Below are 16,035 nucleotides of genomic sequence, written 5' to 3'. Positions count from 1 at the left end.
TCTCCCTCTTCTTCTCCCTCTCCCTCTCCCTCCCCCTTCCTTTCTCCTTTCCTTCCCATTTCAATTTCACCACTAGTATTTTTTACTTGTGGTAGAAAGAAACCAAACCCTCTCCCAGAACACACCTAACTTGTACAGGAAGTAACCTTGGCTTAGCTGTTGGTTAATTCTGCTTTCTTGGCAAAAGCCCCCGCCATCTTGTTCATGGGCTGTGGCTTATTTTTCAACACTATTGGATTTAAAAAAAAAAAAACTGGCAGACTCATTGACAAGGCAAAGGAAGAAAACAAAGATCTTTAATACAAGTTTATTCCTTGCTTTGTGAAAAAATGTACACCCTTCAAGAAGGGAGGGACTACCAATAGAAATAACAATTTATAAGACTGGAAATGAATCATGTTATTCCTTTAACTTGTAAGTGGAGGCAGTTTTGAGAATTGAACAAATTCCCGGTGTAAGCATACATTTTAAAGTAGGTATATGTCAGCTTAGCTCTCTCCGAGTATTCTGGAGGACCTTGGCTTGTTTTAATTAGTCACTCAAAAATCTCAGACCTATAATTTTTTTTTTTTAAGATTTTATTTATTTTATGTGTATGACCAGTACACTGCAGCTGCCTACAGACATACCAGAAGAGGGCATTGGATCCCATCACAGATGGTTGTGAGCCACCATGTGGTTGCTGGAAATTGAATCCAGGACCTTTGGAAGAGCAGTCAATGCTCTTAACCACTGAGCCATCTCTCCAGTTAAGCTTTCATTCTTACACAAGCAATTTCATCTACAGGGATATTTGACTGAGCAACCTTAAGTTGCTAGTAAATGTGGCCAGGCATCTCACAGATAATGTTCCCTTTACAGTTCTAGTAGGTGCGACTCAGTGTGAACCAGCATATTACTGAACTGTATTTTGTTTTAAAACATATGCCTTGTTGGTTACTGACTTCAGGATTTAGAAGTTGGTATTTTTTTAGAACATGGAAAAGATGATTGTGGATGTTGAAAAAGCAGATGTTGAAATTGCAAACTTAGTAATATCAGCTATAGAAAAATGAAGAGTCTGTCTAACACAGAAATGTAACTTGGTTTTTTTATGAATGGAAGCATCTTTTTTTTTTTTTTTAATTTTTTTTGAATGGAAGTATCTTAATAGAAATAAGAAATTGTGTACCTAGCCCTTGTGTCACTGAATCTGTTACCGTCTTACTGAAGTACAGAGGCACTAGGCACAGAAAAGCACTGAGTTCTGAGGGTATGAGCTTGTTAGACTTCCTACAGATGCCACAGATTATTTGTTGTTCTTTTTCCTTGGCTTAGCATTTCCAAGCTATGGTTAAAGCTTTAGAGAAGGAAGCAGCCAGTGAGAAGCAGCAGCTTGTGGAAACCCATTTGGCCCGAGTAGAAGCCATGCTGAATGACCGCCGGCGCATAGCTCTGGAAAATTATCTGGCTGCCCTGCAGTCTGACCCACCTCGGGTGAGTTGGGGTCAGAGCAGAACTGTAGACAAGTCATGTTCTTAGTGTTGCCTGCTTAAAGCGTGTACTTGGAAGGCAGAGGCAGGAGAGTCTCAAGCCTGAGAACAGCTTACTAAACAAACAGAAGGCATTGGGTAAACTAATTCATGGGAGAACTCTTGAGTTAAGTGGGCTCAAGCTTTTTCTAATGCTTCAATCGAAGCTGCCTTGCTTTGAGGGTCCTAGAAAGTACTGGATAGGAAGCTGGTGAAATGACATGGGATAAAGGCACTTGCTACACAAACCTGACAGCCAGAGTTCCAACTTCAGAACTCATATAAGGGGGGAGAGCACGGAATTCCCCAGACTTCTCCATGCATGCTGGGGGCTGTCCTCCCTCACTATTTTGAATTCTCTGGTCTTGCAGCCACATCGCATTCTTCAAGCTCTTCGTCGTTATGTCCGTGCTGAAAACAAAGATCGTCTGCACACCATTCGTCATTACCAACACGTGTTGGCTGTTGACCCAGAAAAGGCCGCCCAGATGAAATCCCAGGTAAACTGGACAGATTTCCAGTGGGCGCAGTGATGCTGCTGGCTGTGCTTGTTATTAGAAGACATTTCATATGAGAGTTGGGGTTTTGTCAGAAGAGACAAGCCAGTTCCCAAATCAGATTTTTATGTCAGTTCATTTGATTCAGTTTATCACCTGAATTAGTGTAATTTCCTTTTCTAGGCAAATACATTATGTAGGTCTTAAAAGTTGCTTTGGCTCACTGCTTGGGACACTTGTCCATTGTGTTTGAGTCCCAGGATCTGATCTCTAGAGCCACAAAACAAAACACTTTATTCCTGTTGTAGCCTTTGAAGTTTTTATTTAGACAGACATTTCTGAGTTTGTCCTGTGCTGAGCCCAGTTTTGCCCCACTGTCATTTGAACAGGTTTTCTGTTTCTTTACTGCTGCCTATATATTCATAGAAAGTGAACTGTGCACTCTACATAGGGATGTACATTCTAGTAGTCTATTGGCTTTTCAGGGGGCTGTATAATACCATCATGATCCTCATTTTATCCTCCTGTTTTAATGTAAAGCTGCACAGACTGAGGGCACTCTATACACTCCAGAAACCTTCCCAGCTTCTTACAGTAAGATCATACAGTAATTTAACTGAAGTCATAGGAGTACTACAGCTAAGTTTCACTCCTTTGTTGGGCAGAAATTTATGTGTTATCATCTACATGCTGAAATTCCACATACAGTTTCATGAAGCAAAGTTGGATTCCTGTGTACAGCTCACAGAGTAATAGAAAATTAATTTTGTTAATTATAAAGATGAAGAATTATTTTCCAGGGCTGGAGAGATGGCTCAGAGGTTAAGAGCACTGACTGCTCTTCTAAAGGTCCCGAGTTCAATTGCCAGCAACCACATGGTGACTCACAACCATCTATAATGGAATCTGATGCCCTCTTCTGGTGTGTCTGAAGTCAACAACAGTGTAATCACATCCATAAAATAAATAAATCTTGGTTTTTCGAGACAGGGTTTCCTCTGTGTAGCCCTGGCTGTCCTGGAACTCACTCTGTAGACCAGGCTGGCTTTGAACTCAGAAATCCACCTGCCTCTGCCTCCCAAGTGCTGGGATTAAAGGTGTGTGCCACCACCGCCCTAAATAAATCTTTTAAAATAAATTTACTTTCCTCCAAGGTACAGAATTCACATTAGTAGTTGGATGTTTGAGAAAATTAAAGAATTTTGATGTATGAAGAGTGGGACTATGGGAAGAGATGTTTCTGGGGCCCAGGGGACAGCTAGTGGGAGTTAAGGTTTTACTTTACACTAGATGGAGTGGAAAGAGGGAAATGCCAAGAGCTGGAGACTGCCTCTTGAGGATAGGCGGGAAAATTAATCCTTAACCCAATCCTTTATTATATTTGTGTTGTATCTTATCTCTATATAACAATATTATACATTATATATAAAATGTAATGGAGAGGGTTTGGGTTTTTTTTTTTTCCTTAATTGTGCTAAAGGTAGAGTCTTGGGCCTTACATATGCTAGGCAAGTACTCTATAGCTGAGCTGTACATCCCTGTGCCTGATCAATATAGAAATAATTTTAGCAAATTTCTGAGACAAAGATTCACAGCAGGTAAGTGGAGAATTAGGGTCAGCCTATCCTAGCAATTCTGCAGACAGACTGCTGGGAACTGTAAGTCTGTTCTCAGCTTGTGAGTCCAACAAAATGGAGCCACTGAATTGCATTGACTTGTGCCTGTTCCCTGTGCTGCCTGAGCACTCGCCATGCTGCGTGATTAATATCCCTTATTTAAAATAGTCAGAACTGAAAGTGTTTCTGATTGGTAACTTTTAAAAAATGTTTGCTGTGTACCTAAGATTCTGGGGGGCTGTATGGTTAAGAGCACCTGCTACTCTCCTAGAAGACCTAGTTCTGATGTCCAGCACCCATGTGGTAGCTCACAACCATTTGCAACTCTAGGCCAGGGGATCTGATGCCCTCTATTGGCCTCTGGAGGCACCAGGAACTGTTTCGTATGCAGACATATATAAAGGCAGAACACCCATACATATAAAGGAAAATAAACAAATCTTGTAAAATATTTCTCTTGGGTGTGACTCACATTTAAGCCTGAAATTGATTTATGTCTCATATATACCTTGTAATCTGAGATTAATGTCATGGAATGTTTTTGGTGCTTCCGTGTTATCCCTGCCACTCAGGCTCTGTAGCAGTAAGGTCTCTATCATGATTGATTACCACTGTTCCATCCTGCAATTCTCATCCTGTCACAGGGCCCTAAATTCCTCTGAGGAGATATAATGGTGTCTGCATGTGCACAGATTCTGGAAGCACACTGCAATTCCATTTGCATTTTTTGCCAAGGCACTCACACTTGTGCTTGCCCATCAGTATATTTGATTGGCAGAATGGCAAATAGAAAGTTAAATTACTGTCATCTTGCTTTTAAAGGTCAGAAGCACATCAATCTACAGCAAAAGCATCTTTAATTTTTCTTCCATTTCAACCCTTCATGTAAATGGCCTCAGGGCTACATGGTACACTGGTTTTGAGTGCCTTCTTTAGAAGAAGCTCAGCAAGTGCAGGCCTAGGCCTGAGTGGGTAACACGGCTGTGAGTTTGTTGAGCTGCAGCAGAGCTCCCCTGTATCTTTGGGTCACATCACCTTTTCTACTTTGGATACTTTTGTTCTTAACAACCTTTGCATTCAGAAAAGTAGTGAGCTACCATGGATAAATCTTTCTTCAACGCTTACTTAAAAATGAGTTATTTGTCCCTCCTCAGTTTTTAAATGACCATAATTTAAAAGGGAGTAAATTAGTCCTGACCTTAACCATAGTATTTTATGTATTTGCTTTACTAAACCAAGTCCATCAGCAGCTGTGCTTTCCCACCATAGTTTCACTGTCTATCTACCTACTCTAATCTTACTAGTTGAAAAAAGTGACCAGCACTTTCGGTCCTCCTCTGACTCAGCAAACGTTTACTAAAGTCTAGTACCTCCAAACCAGGGCTTCTGCTCAGTACTCAGTGGTTTTAGTGATGATTGCTTTGTATAAAAGCTAAATCAACTGTCTAGTGAGCTTGTTTGTGTGTTTGTTTTTAATTTTTAAATGTATTTATTATGTGGATGTGTGTTTTGCCTGCATGTATGCCCGGTGCCTGTGGAAGCCAGAAAGAGATCCCCTTGCACCTAGAGTTAACAGCCAGTTGTGAACTCCCGTGTGGGCGTTACACAGGGCCTCTACAAGAGCTGCAATTGCTCTGACCACTGAGGATCTCAAGCTCCTCAGGACCGTGTTTTGAAAATAAACGTAGGGCTGGTGAGATGGCTCAACAGGCAAGAGCACTGACCACTCTTCCAAAGGTCGTGAGTTCAAATCCCAGTAACCACATGGTGGCTTACAACCACCTGTAATGAAATCTGACGCCCTCTTCTGGTGGTCCAAAGACAGTTACAGTGTACTTATTTATAATAATAAATAAATCTTTAAAAAAAAAAAAAAAAGAAAGTAAACGTTGCTTTAACTTGTAGCCCTCTCTGTAGACAGAGACTGTATCACTCATGTGCTGTCGGGGGCTTTCCTGCTCGGCTGTGTTGAGTAAGAAAGAGAACCTTTGGGTCTCTGGAACTCTTATGTGGATGTTTTTTTTCCTCCTGACCTCATAGTTTATAGTGACAAGGCCTCTCCTGGTATTGTGCTTCCAGGTGATGACACACCTCCATGTGATTGAAGAAAGAAGGAACCAAAGTCTTTCTCTGCTGTACAAAGTTCCTTATGTAGCTCAAGAAATTCAAGAGGAAATTGGTGGGTACCAATTGTATCAAAGCCAGACTGCTGAGACTAAGGAGTGATGATGGCTGGCTAGGATGAAGTATGTAAGGAGTAGGCAAGGCTGGTGAGGCAGGCTTTAGCACACCATGCTTTCAGAAAGCCTGGAATTAAGTAGAGGTTTATATGACAAGGCTGAGGAGTCTCCAAAGACAGATGTACTGGCTTGGAGCCACAGAGCCTTGAATTTCATTGACCTTCACTCTTTTTAGCGGAAGAAACTCTAGGGTGTGAAATTGCAGGGGCCTGGGAAGTTTCCTGTTACCAGTTTACTCTGTAGTCATTATATATCATTCTATCTTCTGCTGTGTGCTGCAGGGTAAAATGGTTTACCCATAGACAGTATCCGCTAGAATTCCTGTTATTCTAGTAGAGATAGATAGTAAAATAATTCAAAGGTGTGTAGTTGTAGTTATGTGAGTCCTCTAGAGATGGACCACATGTACTATAAAGTCAGGCAGTAGGCAGGAGTTAGACATAGACAGGAGGTGGGTTGCAGACTGGAGGGCTCTTGCTAGGTCTTAGGTCTGGGATAATAAGAATTGGCCTTTCTCAAAGTACTGGTCATGTGCCTAGACCTACTTCTAAAAGTTGCTTACCTGCTCCCTGTTGTGCTTTTGTTAGATGAGCTCCTTCAGGAACAGCGAGCAGATATGGACCAATTTACCTCCTCCATCTCAGAGAACCCTGTGGATGTCCGGGTGAGCTCTGAGGAGAGTGAGGAGATCCCGCCGTTCCACCCTTTCCATCCCTTCCCATCCCTGTCTGAGAATGAAGGTATGTATGGTCCTTAGAGCCATCCCTAGGAACAGAGAAGAGCATAAAATTAGAAAATTGGAATACATTTCTTAGAACCTGATTGAGTTGGGGAGGTTGTTGTGAGAGGCAGGAAAAGGGAAGGCATGGATTCTCTAAGCACCTCCTGTGTGCAGGTGTTGTGCTGGATTCCAGAAGGAAGTAATACACTTCAATATCATCAGGAAACCAGGAATATTTCTCACACTTTGTAGCAAGCCTTTTGCTTGTGTGATGTCCCTTACATGTAGGGATCCCTTTGAGTTGAACAGAACCTTCATGTTGCTTATATTACATCATTATCTTTTCCTAACAGTCTTAGGAGGCAGATTAGGGGGAGAGGCTGAAGCAGTGCCCTGAGAGGGTCAGGGTCCATCATTGAAGTGAGTTGGGTGAGAAGTTGTATCCTTTGATTCATAGGCATGTTTTTCTTGGTGATTCTCTGTATCTAAAAGTGTCCCTGAAAATTATGAGTCTGTACCAAAAATAAACAAGCTGCTGAGACTTGTGCCCTAAAACTAGTTTGTATAATCAGATTCTATTTCCTGCTATTTCTGATGGTGAAGGTAGTAAGGATAAAAATGGCCGGTGACTTTGCAGTCCTAACTATGTGTCAGCTTTAGTTAAGCATTGTGCTTAGATGCCTTTTATTCAATCCTCAGAACACTCTTTGAAGGTAGATACCGTGAGTATCCCATTTGGATAATCTAAGGTTTGAACAGATTAAGTACTTGTTCAGAGTGTCACATAGCTTAGTTTGTAAGTGCCTTTGAATCCACACTGACAGTTCAGTTCCTGTAGCTTCTGGGATAGTCGTATGATTGATTAGGTATAGTAGCCTATTGAAGGTAACAGACCAGTGGAAAGGTGTGCATGCATGCAGCTTTCAGACTTCAGCAGAAACGCCTTTGGAACTAGTTAGCTCAGAGGTTCAGACTTTGTGCACCTGACTAAATACCTAAGAAATGAGAGGGTAAAGCAATGTCACTCCATTCCTAATTCCCACTCCATAGTTCCCAAACCTCCATGAGGTTGTGGGGTGGCCATGCATGTACAGCTTCTCTCTGCTTTGTTTGGGGTTGAAGCATTACAGGGAAGCTGTGTCTCTGTCAGTGAACCACAATACTAACTTCATTTTTTACTATTTTCTTTAAAAAAAAAAAAAACAGTAATTTTATGGGGTAAGCTAACTAATATGGGACTCTTCCAAATGTCTCTTAAATGGTGGGCTCCTGACTTCCCACTTTTCTCTCCTCAGGAATACTTGCAGCCATTTGCTATCTATCTAGATCATGGTCAGTTTGTTTATGGGTATCTCAGGCATGGTTTTTAATGAAAATGCCTTTTGGTCACATTATAAAGAGGAACTTAGAAGGAAACCATTTTCTTTCTTAATCTCCTTTTGTACTATTTTGTTTTTTTATTGTTTTCCTTTCTGCTAGACACTCAGCCGGAATTGTACCACCCAATGAAAAAAGGTTGGTTTGTCAAAGACGTTCCTTAAGACCTCCATTCCTTCTCACTTCCCCGGTGTGTTGGAAGTTTCATTTTATGTTTCATATCACCATCTGACTTTCCCCGCCTCATTTCTTCAGCCATGGCTGTGAGTGGAGTTAGAGTAGCCCCGCCTCTGTGTTACTAACACGTTCCCTGGCTTTCCTAGTCTAGTCCCCTGAGAAACAGGCTTTCCTACGTCTTTGTCTGGGTAAGTGTCAGAAAAAGGATGCTCGGCTTAACAGAAATGTTATTTGTAGCTAGTCTGTTTAAGAACATGCTTAATTTTACAGTCAGGTAGGTAGACTGTAATTTCCCTTTCTCTTTTCCCCTATTATTATCAGTTGCCTTCCCCCTTTTGCTATCTTACCTTCCATCCATGCCACTATCTCATGTTCCTGAGTGGTAGCATTCCTAAAACACAAGATGCTGTCGGTGAAAGAGATAGAAACAGATGAACTCGAGGTACAGTGAGTCTCTAGTCTTCAAAAACACTGTGTGTAGAAAGTACTATGCCAGCTATGTTATCTTGTTTATCCAACAAACCTCTGTCTTGGACAGGATTTTTGGTTCAGTTTTATAGATTAGGCAGTTGAAAAAGCCTCTGAGATAACATGTGTTGCTTCCCAAATCTGCAAGTTAAGAAGTTAGAGGATCAAGGTCTGGACCCAAGGCTGTCTTCATGGCCCATGTGGTTTCTGTTGCCTGAGTAGCTAGTGACAGCTACAGAATCTTCCAAATAATTAGACAGACCTCTCTCTTGAGTCATGGGTAATAGTGCCATGTATTTAGTGTGTTTTATGAGTGTACTCTCTTGGCTTTGGTAGTGTAGTCATGGGTATACCAAGTGAGATTCCCTAGCTCAGAACTTGGTGTCTAATTTGTACCGTATTTTATTCTTAGAATCAAAAAGTGTGATTTCACTCTTTTGAACATTCTTTGCATTCAGTTGTGCCTCCACTTCTTGGAAGTCACTGTGCTAATATCCACCTCAGGTGCACATCTTAGGTACTAAGGTACACTGTCTTCAGCTTTCTTACTTAAAAAAAAAAAATGGTTGGGGCAACATGACTACTAACTTTGGTCATTTCTGTGCATTATGAAACCAAAGTAAGTTTAGTCAGAAACACAGTATTGGGATAGCCTGGACCAAAGCAAGCTAGATGAGTTGATTCAGGATTTCTTTGTGTTCGGAGAGTCTTGCCCTTATGCCTTTTAAAACTCTGAGAAGAGCATGAGGTGGGAAGAGTTCAGAATTAGAATTGAGTAATCTTGATTATGAGCATCTGTGCTGAGTAAGCCAGTACCCTTCTAAATTCCTCTTTCTGAATCGTAGGCAGGCAGTGTTGTTTCCTTTGAGACACAAATAACTGGTATCAGGTTATGCTTTTCTTTTGAAGTAAATGCTTTAGAAAAAATGTGTCACTTTGGCTACAGTGTAATGAGTTAATAAATTAACTAGGCTGCAAGCTCAGCAGCCTCATGGCTATTATTAATCACTCCTGTTGGATGGTGTTAAGAAAACAAGTCTAGTTGTGAAGTAAAAAACTTCTCTGTGGCTGGGCTTTGTATCATTGCCTGCCTTTGGCATCTCCAGGACATTCAGTAAATTTACGTTGGAATCCACTCACTTGCAGGCACGTACCTTAGCATGTCAAGTTGGCTGAGTCTCTTTATAAAGGATTCAAATCATAGATACATATAAACTAAATATATTCTTATTAATAAGAAACTTGTGATAGCCAGGAATCTCATGCTTGAAGCTAAAAATAAAAGGGATTTTTTTTTTTCTGCGTCTGTGCTGAGTCCAGACATGGTGTGTATTTGGATGCTGTTATCTATGTGCCACACAGGAGTGATGTTGGCTCAAGCCATTTCTGACCTTGGAAGAAGGACAGGTGCTGTTCTTGCTCCTTTCAACTTGGTTAAAATTCTCCATGTGGATAAAGTGCTTTCTTCCTGTTCACCTGGGCTTACCTACAATTTGACATGTAACTCTGGGATCAGCTCTGAGGGATCAGGCATCTAGTGGGAGACATAGGAGGAGATAGATGATTACAAACTTATGTTAACTGCTACAGCCTAGAAATGTCTCTCTAGAAAACCCGAAGCTTGAAGGGCAAATAGGAGGACTTGGGAGTAGAAGGTGGCAGGGGCTTGAAGCAGAAACAATTTCTTTTGGAGTAAACTATTATGCTCAAAGCACACATATGTCTATTCAGTAGGCTCTAGGTACAAAGGTTTGTGTGGTTGCATAGTAAGTGCTATTAGAGTCGTGTGTAAAGGATGAGCACCCTCAGGCCCAGCTTCTCTGCAAAGCTTACATTCCATTTCTTCAGGTGGGAGACCAGGAAGTACTTTGTCTTCCTTCATTATATGCATCAGTCTTATGAAAATGCTTGTACCATTCATCCTTGCAAAGCACAGTGCATCCTCAAACATGCCAATGCAGTGACTGTTTACAGAGTCATGGGGGTATTTGATAAGAAGCTCTCTGGCCCTCAAGCAGGGATTTGCTGCTTCTGAGAGACTGGCCTAAGGTGGGCTGTTGAGAAACTAAACTGTGAACATTTTCTACACAGGATCTGGAATGGCAGAGCAAGACGGGGGACTGATTGGTGCAGAAGAAAAAGTGATTAACAGTAAGAATAAAATGGATGAAAATATGGTGAGCCGCTTGTCTTTTGCATAGCACACTTCCTTCTGTACACTGAAGCAAAAAGCATGGTAGTTAGTATGTCCAGGCCAATGTGCCAGTCTTCCACTAGTAGACAATAGGGGAGCATCCATGCCCACAGATTGCAAAATGAGGGGACTGGGGAAGCTGCTTTTTTTTTTCTTAGTATATGGTAGAAAAACATACCTGTAACAAAAAGTATGTATCAGAGGCTGCTTTCAAGTAAGTAAATATTTATTAGGTGGAGAATTGAGTAAAATTGAGTTTTCTGTTTTTCTTATACTTCCTTTTGTTCTTCTGGTGTTTTCTCTCCATTTAGATTGTATAATTGCCTTCAGCTGAACTAGATTTTTTTTTAGTTGCTCGTGTGTGCGTGTGCGTGTATGTGTGTGTGTGTGTGTGTGTGTGTGTGTGTGTGTGTGTGTGACATGCATGCCATGGTATGCAGACAGATCAGAGGATGATTAGGAGTCACTCTCTCCTTTCCATGTAGATCCCAAGGACCAAACTGAAATTGTCAGGTTTGCTGCAGGCACTTTTACCTGCTTGCGTGTCTGCTGGGCTTGAGTTTCGTGTTTAAATGTTTGTTTGTTGTCTGTCCTGAGCTTTGTCACCACCACAGTTACTTCAAGGAAAGTTCAGGTAAAGAGCCTCACTAGACTGGAGGAGCCACCATACAGCATGTCTGCCCTACACTTACCCCTCCTTTTAGAGGTGTACTGAGTGGATTTGGATCAATGTGATGGAAGAAAACAGCTTCCCAACACCCTTAGCATTGTAAAGAAGTGACATTTATGTTCATTTCCCTCCAACTCACTGAGTAAATGCTGCTATTTATAACTTTCAGGTCATTGACGAGACTCTGGATGTTAAGGAAATGATTTTCAATGCTGAGAGAGTTGGGGGCCTTGAGGAAGAGCCGGTATGTGTTTACTCCAGAATGGAAGGGCTGTCTTCATGTCTTTTTCTTTTCAGTCATCTTAGTTCAAGTAGGAATGAAAGATCAGTGGTATTTTCAGTTACTAAAGGGCTCTTGTCCCGGTTTCCCATATTTCTGAGTAAGAATGCAAAAAATGAAAATGTCCGTGTAAATTAGAAAAAGTGGGCAACCTCCCTGATATGGTAACAAAGCAGGATCTTTGTTTTCAAAACCAGCTGAGAGGCACATGCCCTCTTTTGGTGTCCAGGTAGTCACTGGACTTTGTTTCCTATATGTGCTTTGTTGTTTTAGGAATCGGTGGGACCTTTAAGGGAGGACTTCAGTTTGAGCAGCAATGCCCTTATTGGCTTGCTGGTTATCGCAGTGGCCATTGCTACAGTCATCGTTATCAGCCTGGTGATGCTGAGGAAGAGGCAGTATGGCACCATCAGCCATGGGATTGTGGAGGTAAGGACTGGGCCACCTTCTTCCTTTGGTTCAAGCTGATGAGGGCTTGCTCTGCATTGTCAACCCAGGGTGAGTAGTTAGGGTTGGAACTGTATGTAATTCAAAGATCTGGACTTACTAAGTGCTGGGCATGTTGCTATTGTCCTTTGTCTTTTTTTTTTTTTTTTGGCTTTTCGAGACAGGGTTTCTCTGTGTAGCCTTGGCTGTCCTGGAACTCACTCTGTAGACCAGCCTGGCCTCGAACTCAGAAATCCACCTGCCTCTGCCTCCCAAGTGCTGGGATTAAAGGCGTGGGCCACCACCGCCCAGCTGTCCTTTGTCTTAATCATTGGGTTATTGGGTCATGTTTTGGAGATGAGACATTGCTGAGCTATGTTGCTCTTATTTCAAGGGACTGTCACTCACTTTCAGCATGGCTTTTAATGAATTAAATGGGTCAGTGCCAGGAAGTCGTAATATATGCTTCAGAAAATAAAAAGAGTTTTCAGTATTTTCTTGGAATTTTTTTTTCAGAGAGCCACTTGTCACTCTGGTTTCCAAGAAACTTGTCCTTTAAAGGTTCAGTAAATGTTAGCATGTGCTTCAGTTTCACTTGGTTGTGTGCTGTCCACCTGTTTATGTTGCTGGAGATTGAACCAGGAGTCCTGAATATGCTAGATATGTTGTCTGTGGCACTCTATTAAATGGCTAGATAGGGGCAGGAAGCACATGCAAGCTGTTTGTGTTCTATATCTGCTAATGCATAATCGGAGGAGTTTGCAGCTCAGTTTTTAAAAGTGGATGGTGGAAAATGTTTAGTTTCTTGCTTCTAGGTTATATAAATACATTTAAGGAATGTAATACACTGTGGAAGAGTACTGTAGATACGTACATATCAGTACTGGAACCTGGCCTCTACTGTAGAGTTTGAGGTGCAAATGAATAGAGACTATCTGCCCCCTTTCCTTATCTCATAGCTGAGCATGACATGACTTGCCCACTTTCCTAGAACTTACTTGGTTGGAAGCCACTTGTCCCTGTGAAAACTGGTCCTTTAAAAGTTCAGTAAATGGCTGGAGAGATGGCTTAGCAGTTAAGAGTACTGATTGCTCTTCCAGAGGTACTGAGTTCAATTCCCAGCAACCACATAGTGACTCACAACCATCTGTAATAAGATCTGATGCCCTCTTCTGGTATGTCTGAAGAGAGTGACAGTGTACTCATGTAAAGAATAAATAAGTAGATCTTAAAAACAACAAAAAAAGTTCAGTAAATGTGTCATGGCCAGGTGGTGGTGGTGGTGGTGGCGGCAGCAGCAGCAGCGGCCCATGCCTTTAATCCCAGCACTTGGGAGGCAGAGGCAGATGGATTTCTGAGTTTGAGGCCAGCCTGGTCTACAGAGTGAGTTCCAGGACAGCCAAGGCTACACTTAGAGAAACCTTGTCTCGAAAAAACAAAACAAAACAAAACAAACAAACAAAAAAATGTGTCACAATGTGCTTCAGTTTCACAGCAACTTGATAAAGGGAACAGTACTGCCACCTTGTGTTAAAAAACAAGACAAGGGGCTGGGGAGATGGCTCAGTAGAGAACAATGGTGGTGTACTCATATGCATAAAATAAATAAATCCTTAAAAAAAAAAGTGCCAAAAACAGGGATCCCAAGGAAGAAACTGAAATTGTCAAACAGTTATCTGTCTTTGTTAACAGACTGTTTGTCTCACTGGGACCAAACTTTCAGAGAGAAGCATTGCCTCTCTGACCTCTTTCTTCCCTTCTCTGTGTCCTTGATACCAGTTCTTGTTTGATCTGTCGAGTTAAAAAGGATGCTGGGCTGCTTTGAGTCCTGTGGGATTGCACAGTGAATAGCTTGAGGTCCTGCTGCTCTGCAGGCCTCTGCAGTACCCCACAGTGACCTGCAGTCTTTGTTCCTACAGGTTGACCCAATGCTCACCCCAGAAGAGCGTCACCTGAACAAGATGCAGAACCATGGTTATGAAAACCCAACCTACAAATACCTGGAGCAGATGCAGATTTAAGGACAGCATGTGTGACAGACACCCTGGCTGAGGCTGCTGCAGGTGGACTGGAAGAAGCTCAGCGTTTGTGCTTGACTGCTGACTACCAGTGGTGCCAGAAGGCCTCATCCTACATCCTGCTCTCCTGGATTGTTAAGACTATAAAGTACTACTGTAGGATTGCAATTTCCATTCTTTTAAATGGGTTAAAAAGATGTTAATATAACAATATATGATATATAAACCTTAAGTGAAATGAAAAAAAAAGATCTATTGCAGATATCTGATGGATGTAGTTTTCTTTTTTTAAATTAGAAATGCCACTTCTATTGTATTGTCTCACACATGCTCTATATAAATGGAAAATGTTGATTTTTTTGATGATAGACTATACACACAGGCTGTTCCCGTTATGTAAGTCAGCTCTTCAGCCTCATTCGCTGTGCTGGTTTTATTATTTGTTTTTAATGTATGTATAAAGGCAGTATTTCCCTTTTCAGGTTGCTGAGAAATGTAAGTGGAGCTGAAGTACATTGTAGACAATAACTGACTGTTTTAGGCATAGTCTCTTTAGAAGCCTAGTGCTTCCAGTGCTGGGTGTCTGGGTGCTTTTGTAGCAGCCGTCACCGAGCAGGGCTAAGGCACCTTGAGTTAGCCGGATACAAACATAGATCCACTGTGCTTTCCTTCAAATCCAGTTCTTCCACAGCAACTAGCCCATAGTCAGTCTATGTTCTTCCACAGTTGTTTACGGTAGCTTTTTTCCTATCTACTTTCCTTACCAAGGGTATCCAAACGTGTACCCACCTCCTTATTGGCCGTCTCCCTCCCATGCACTGACCCTCTGTCTGCCTCTGTACCTCACTCACCTCCACTGCTCTTCAGCCCCTTTGATGTCCACTCAGTGAATACCATAATAAACATGGCTGAGGGCCCAGGAGAGTTCCCAGGAGGCTTCATTATATGAAAGGACAATGTTCTGGGTTGCACATGAAATTGGATCTGTAGACACTGTGGAAATCTTTGAAAATTTTTGTTTCCTTCATATGAATCTGTAATGTTGTGTAGCTGAAGTTGATGCTCACAGCCTTTAGCGCTTTGTTGCTTGTTTTGTTTTAATCTGAAGGTTCTGGTAACCTGTTTTTTTTGTTTGTTTGTTTGTTTTGTTTTGTGTTTTGTATTTTCTGTGATTTACTTCCCCTTCCTTCCCCCCCACTCCCCTTGGCCCTAGCCATGCCTCTTCCCACTATGCACAGATTGAAACTTCACCTACAAACTCCTTAGTATGATCTGTGGAGAATGTACAGAATTTAACTACATCAATAAACACTTTAACTTCCCCTGAGCACCTCGTGTTACTGAGCGTGGCACTGACCTGTGAGGATGGAGCTTTCTAGGCCTGTTTTGGGGGATGAAGGGCATCGTGCTTCAGGGAAGAGTTACTAGCCTGTATTATAGTGTATTTCTATTACATAGAAAGTTGAACCAACAACTCCATTTTCATTCCAAAAAAAAGGGGGAAGTGGCTAGAGTTGATGGCTCAGTGGTTTAGAGCACAGAGGAATCAGGTTGGGGTCTCAGAACCGTCTGTAACTCTAGTTCCAGGGGATCTGGCACCCACTTCTGGCCTCCATGCAGGTCTAACAGTCATACACGTGACTCCCACACCTCACAAGAAGCTGGACGTCGTGGACTTAATCTCAGCACTTGGGGGAGGGGTTGCTGACACACAAGGACTAATGAAGTGAAGGCCAGTATTGGCCATATCTTACAAGCAAAGAAAGATGAAGGAAAGCCTGCCTGTGGCATTTTGCAACATTTAAGTCAAGACTTCTTCCCAATTTTGAGAGTAATGTTA

At 41.9% G+C, this 16,035-nt stretch overlaps 1 protein-coding gene across 4 annotated transcripts in view; it reads left to right on the top strand.

Annotated features, from left to right (window-relative positions):
* Aplp2 (amyloid beta precursor like protein 2) overlaps positions 1–15,522 on the top strand; it is a 64,387-nt gene extending 48,865 nt beyond the window's left edge. For 2 of the 4 annotated variants that reach the window (XM_031346063.1, XM_031346061.1), the window contains 9 exons: positions 1,318–1,476; positions 1,883–2,011; positions 5,704–5,803; positions 6,452–6,604; positions 8,065–8,100; positions 10,699–10,784; positions 11,641–11,715; positions 12,025–12,180; positions 14,097–15,522. In XM_031346063.1, coding sequence (XP_031201923.1) covers positions 1,318–1,476; positions 1,883–2,011; positions 5,704–5,803; positions 6,452–6,604; positions 8,065–8,100; positions 10,699–10,784; positions 11,641–11,715; positions 12,025–12,180; positions 14,097–14,198 — 996 coding nt within the window. In that variant the 3' untranslated portion in view covers positions 14,199–15,522. The remainder of the gene's footprint in view (positions 1–1,317; positions 1,477–1,882; positions 2,012–5,703; positions 5,804–6,451; positions 6,605–8,064; positions 8,101–10,698; positions 10,785–11,640; positions 11,716–12,024; positions 12,181–14,096) is intronic. The other 2 variants (XM_031346064.1, XM_031346062.1) reach the window with 1 other exon arrangement.
* Positions 15,523–16,035: the final 513 nt, after the last annotated feature.

Source organism: Mastomys coucha, unplaced genomic scaffold (assembly GCF_008632895.1).
Source record: "Mastomys coucha isolate ucsf_1 unplaced genomic scaffold, UCSF_Mcou_1 pScaffold23, whole genome shotgun sequence".
Classification (NCBI taxonomy): Eukaryota; Metazoa; Chordata; class Mammalia; order Rodentia; family Muridae; genus Mastomys; species Mastomys coucha.
The sequence above is the reverse complement of the archived record's forward strand: the minus strand, read 5'-3'. Positions and strand labels throughout refer to the sequence as shown.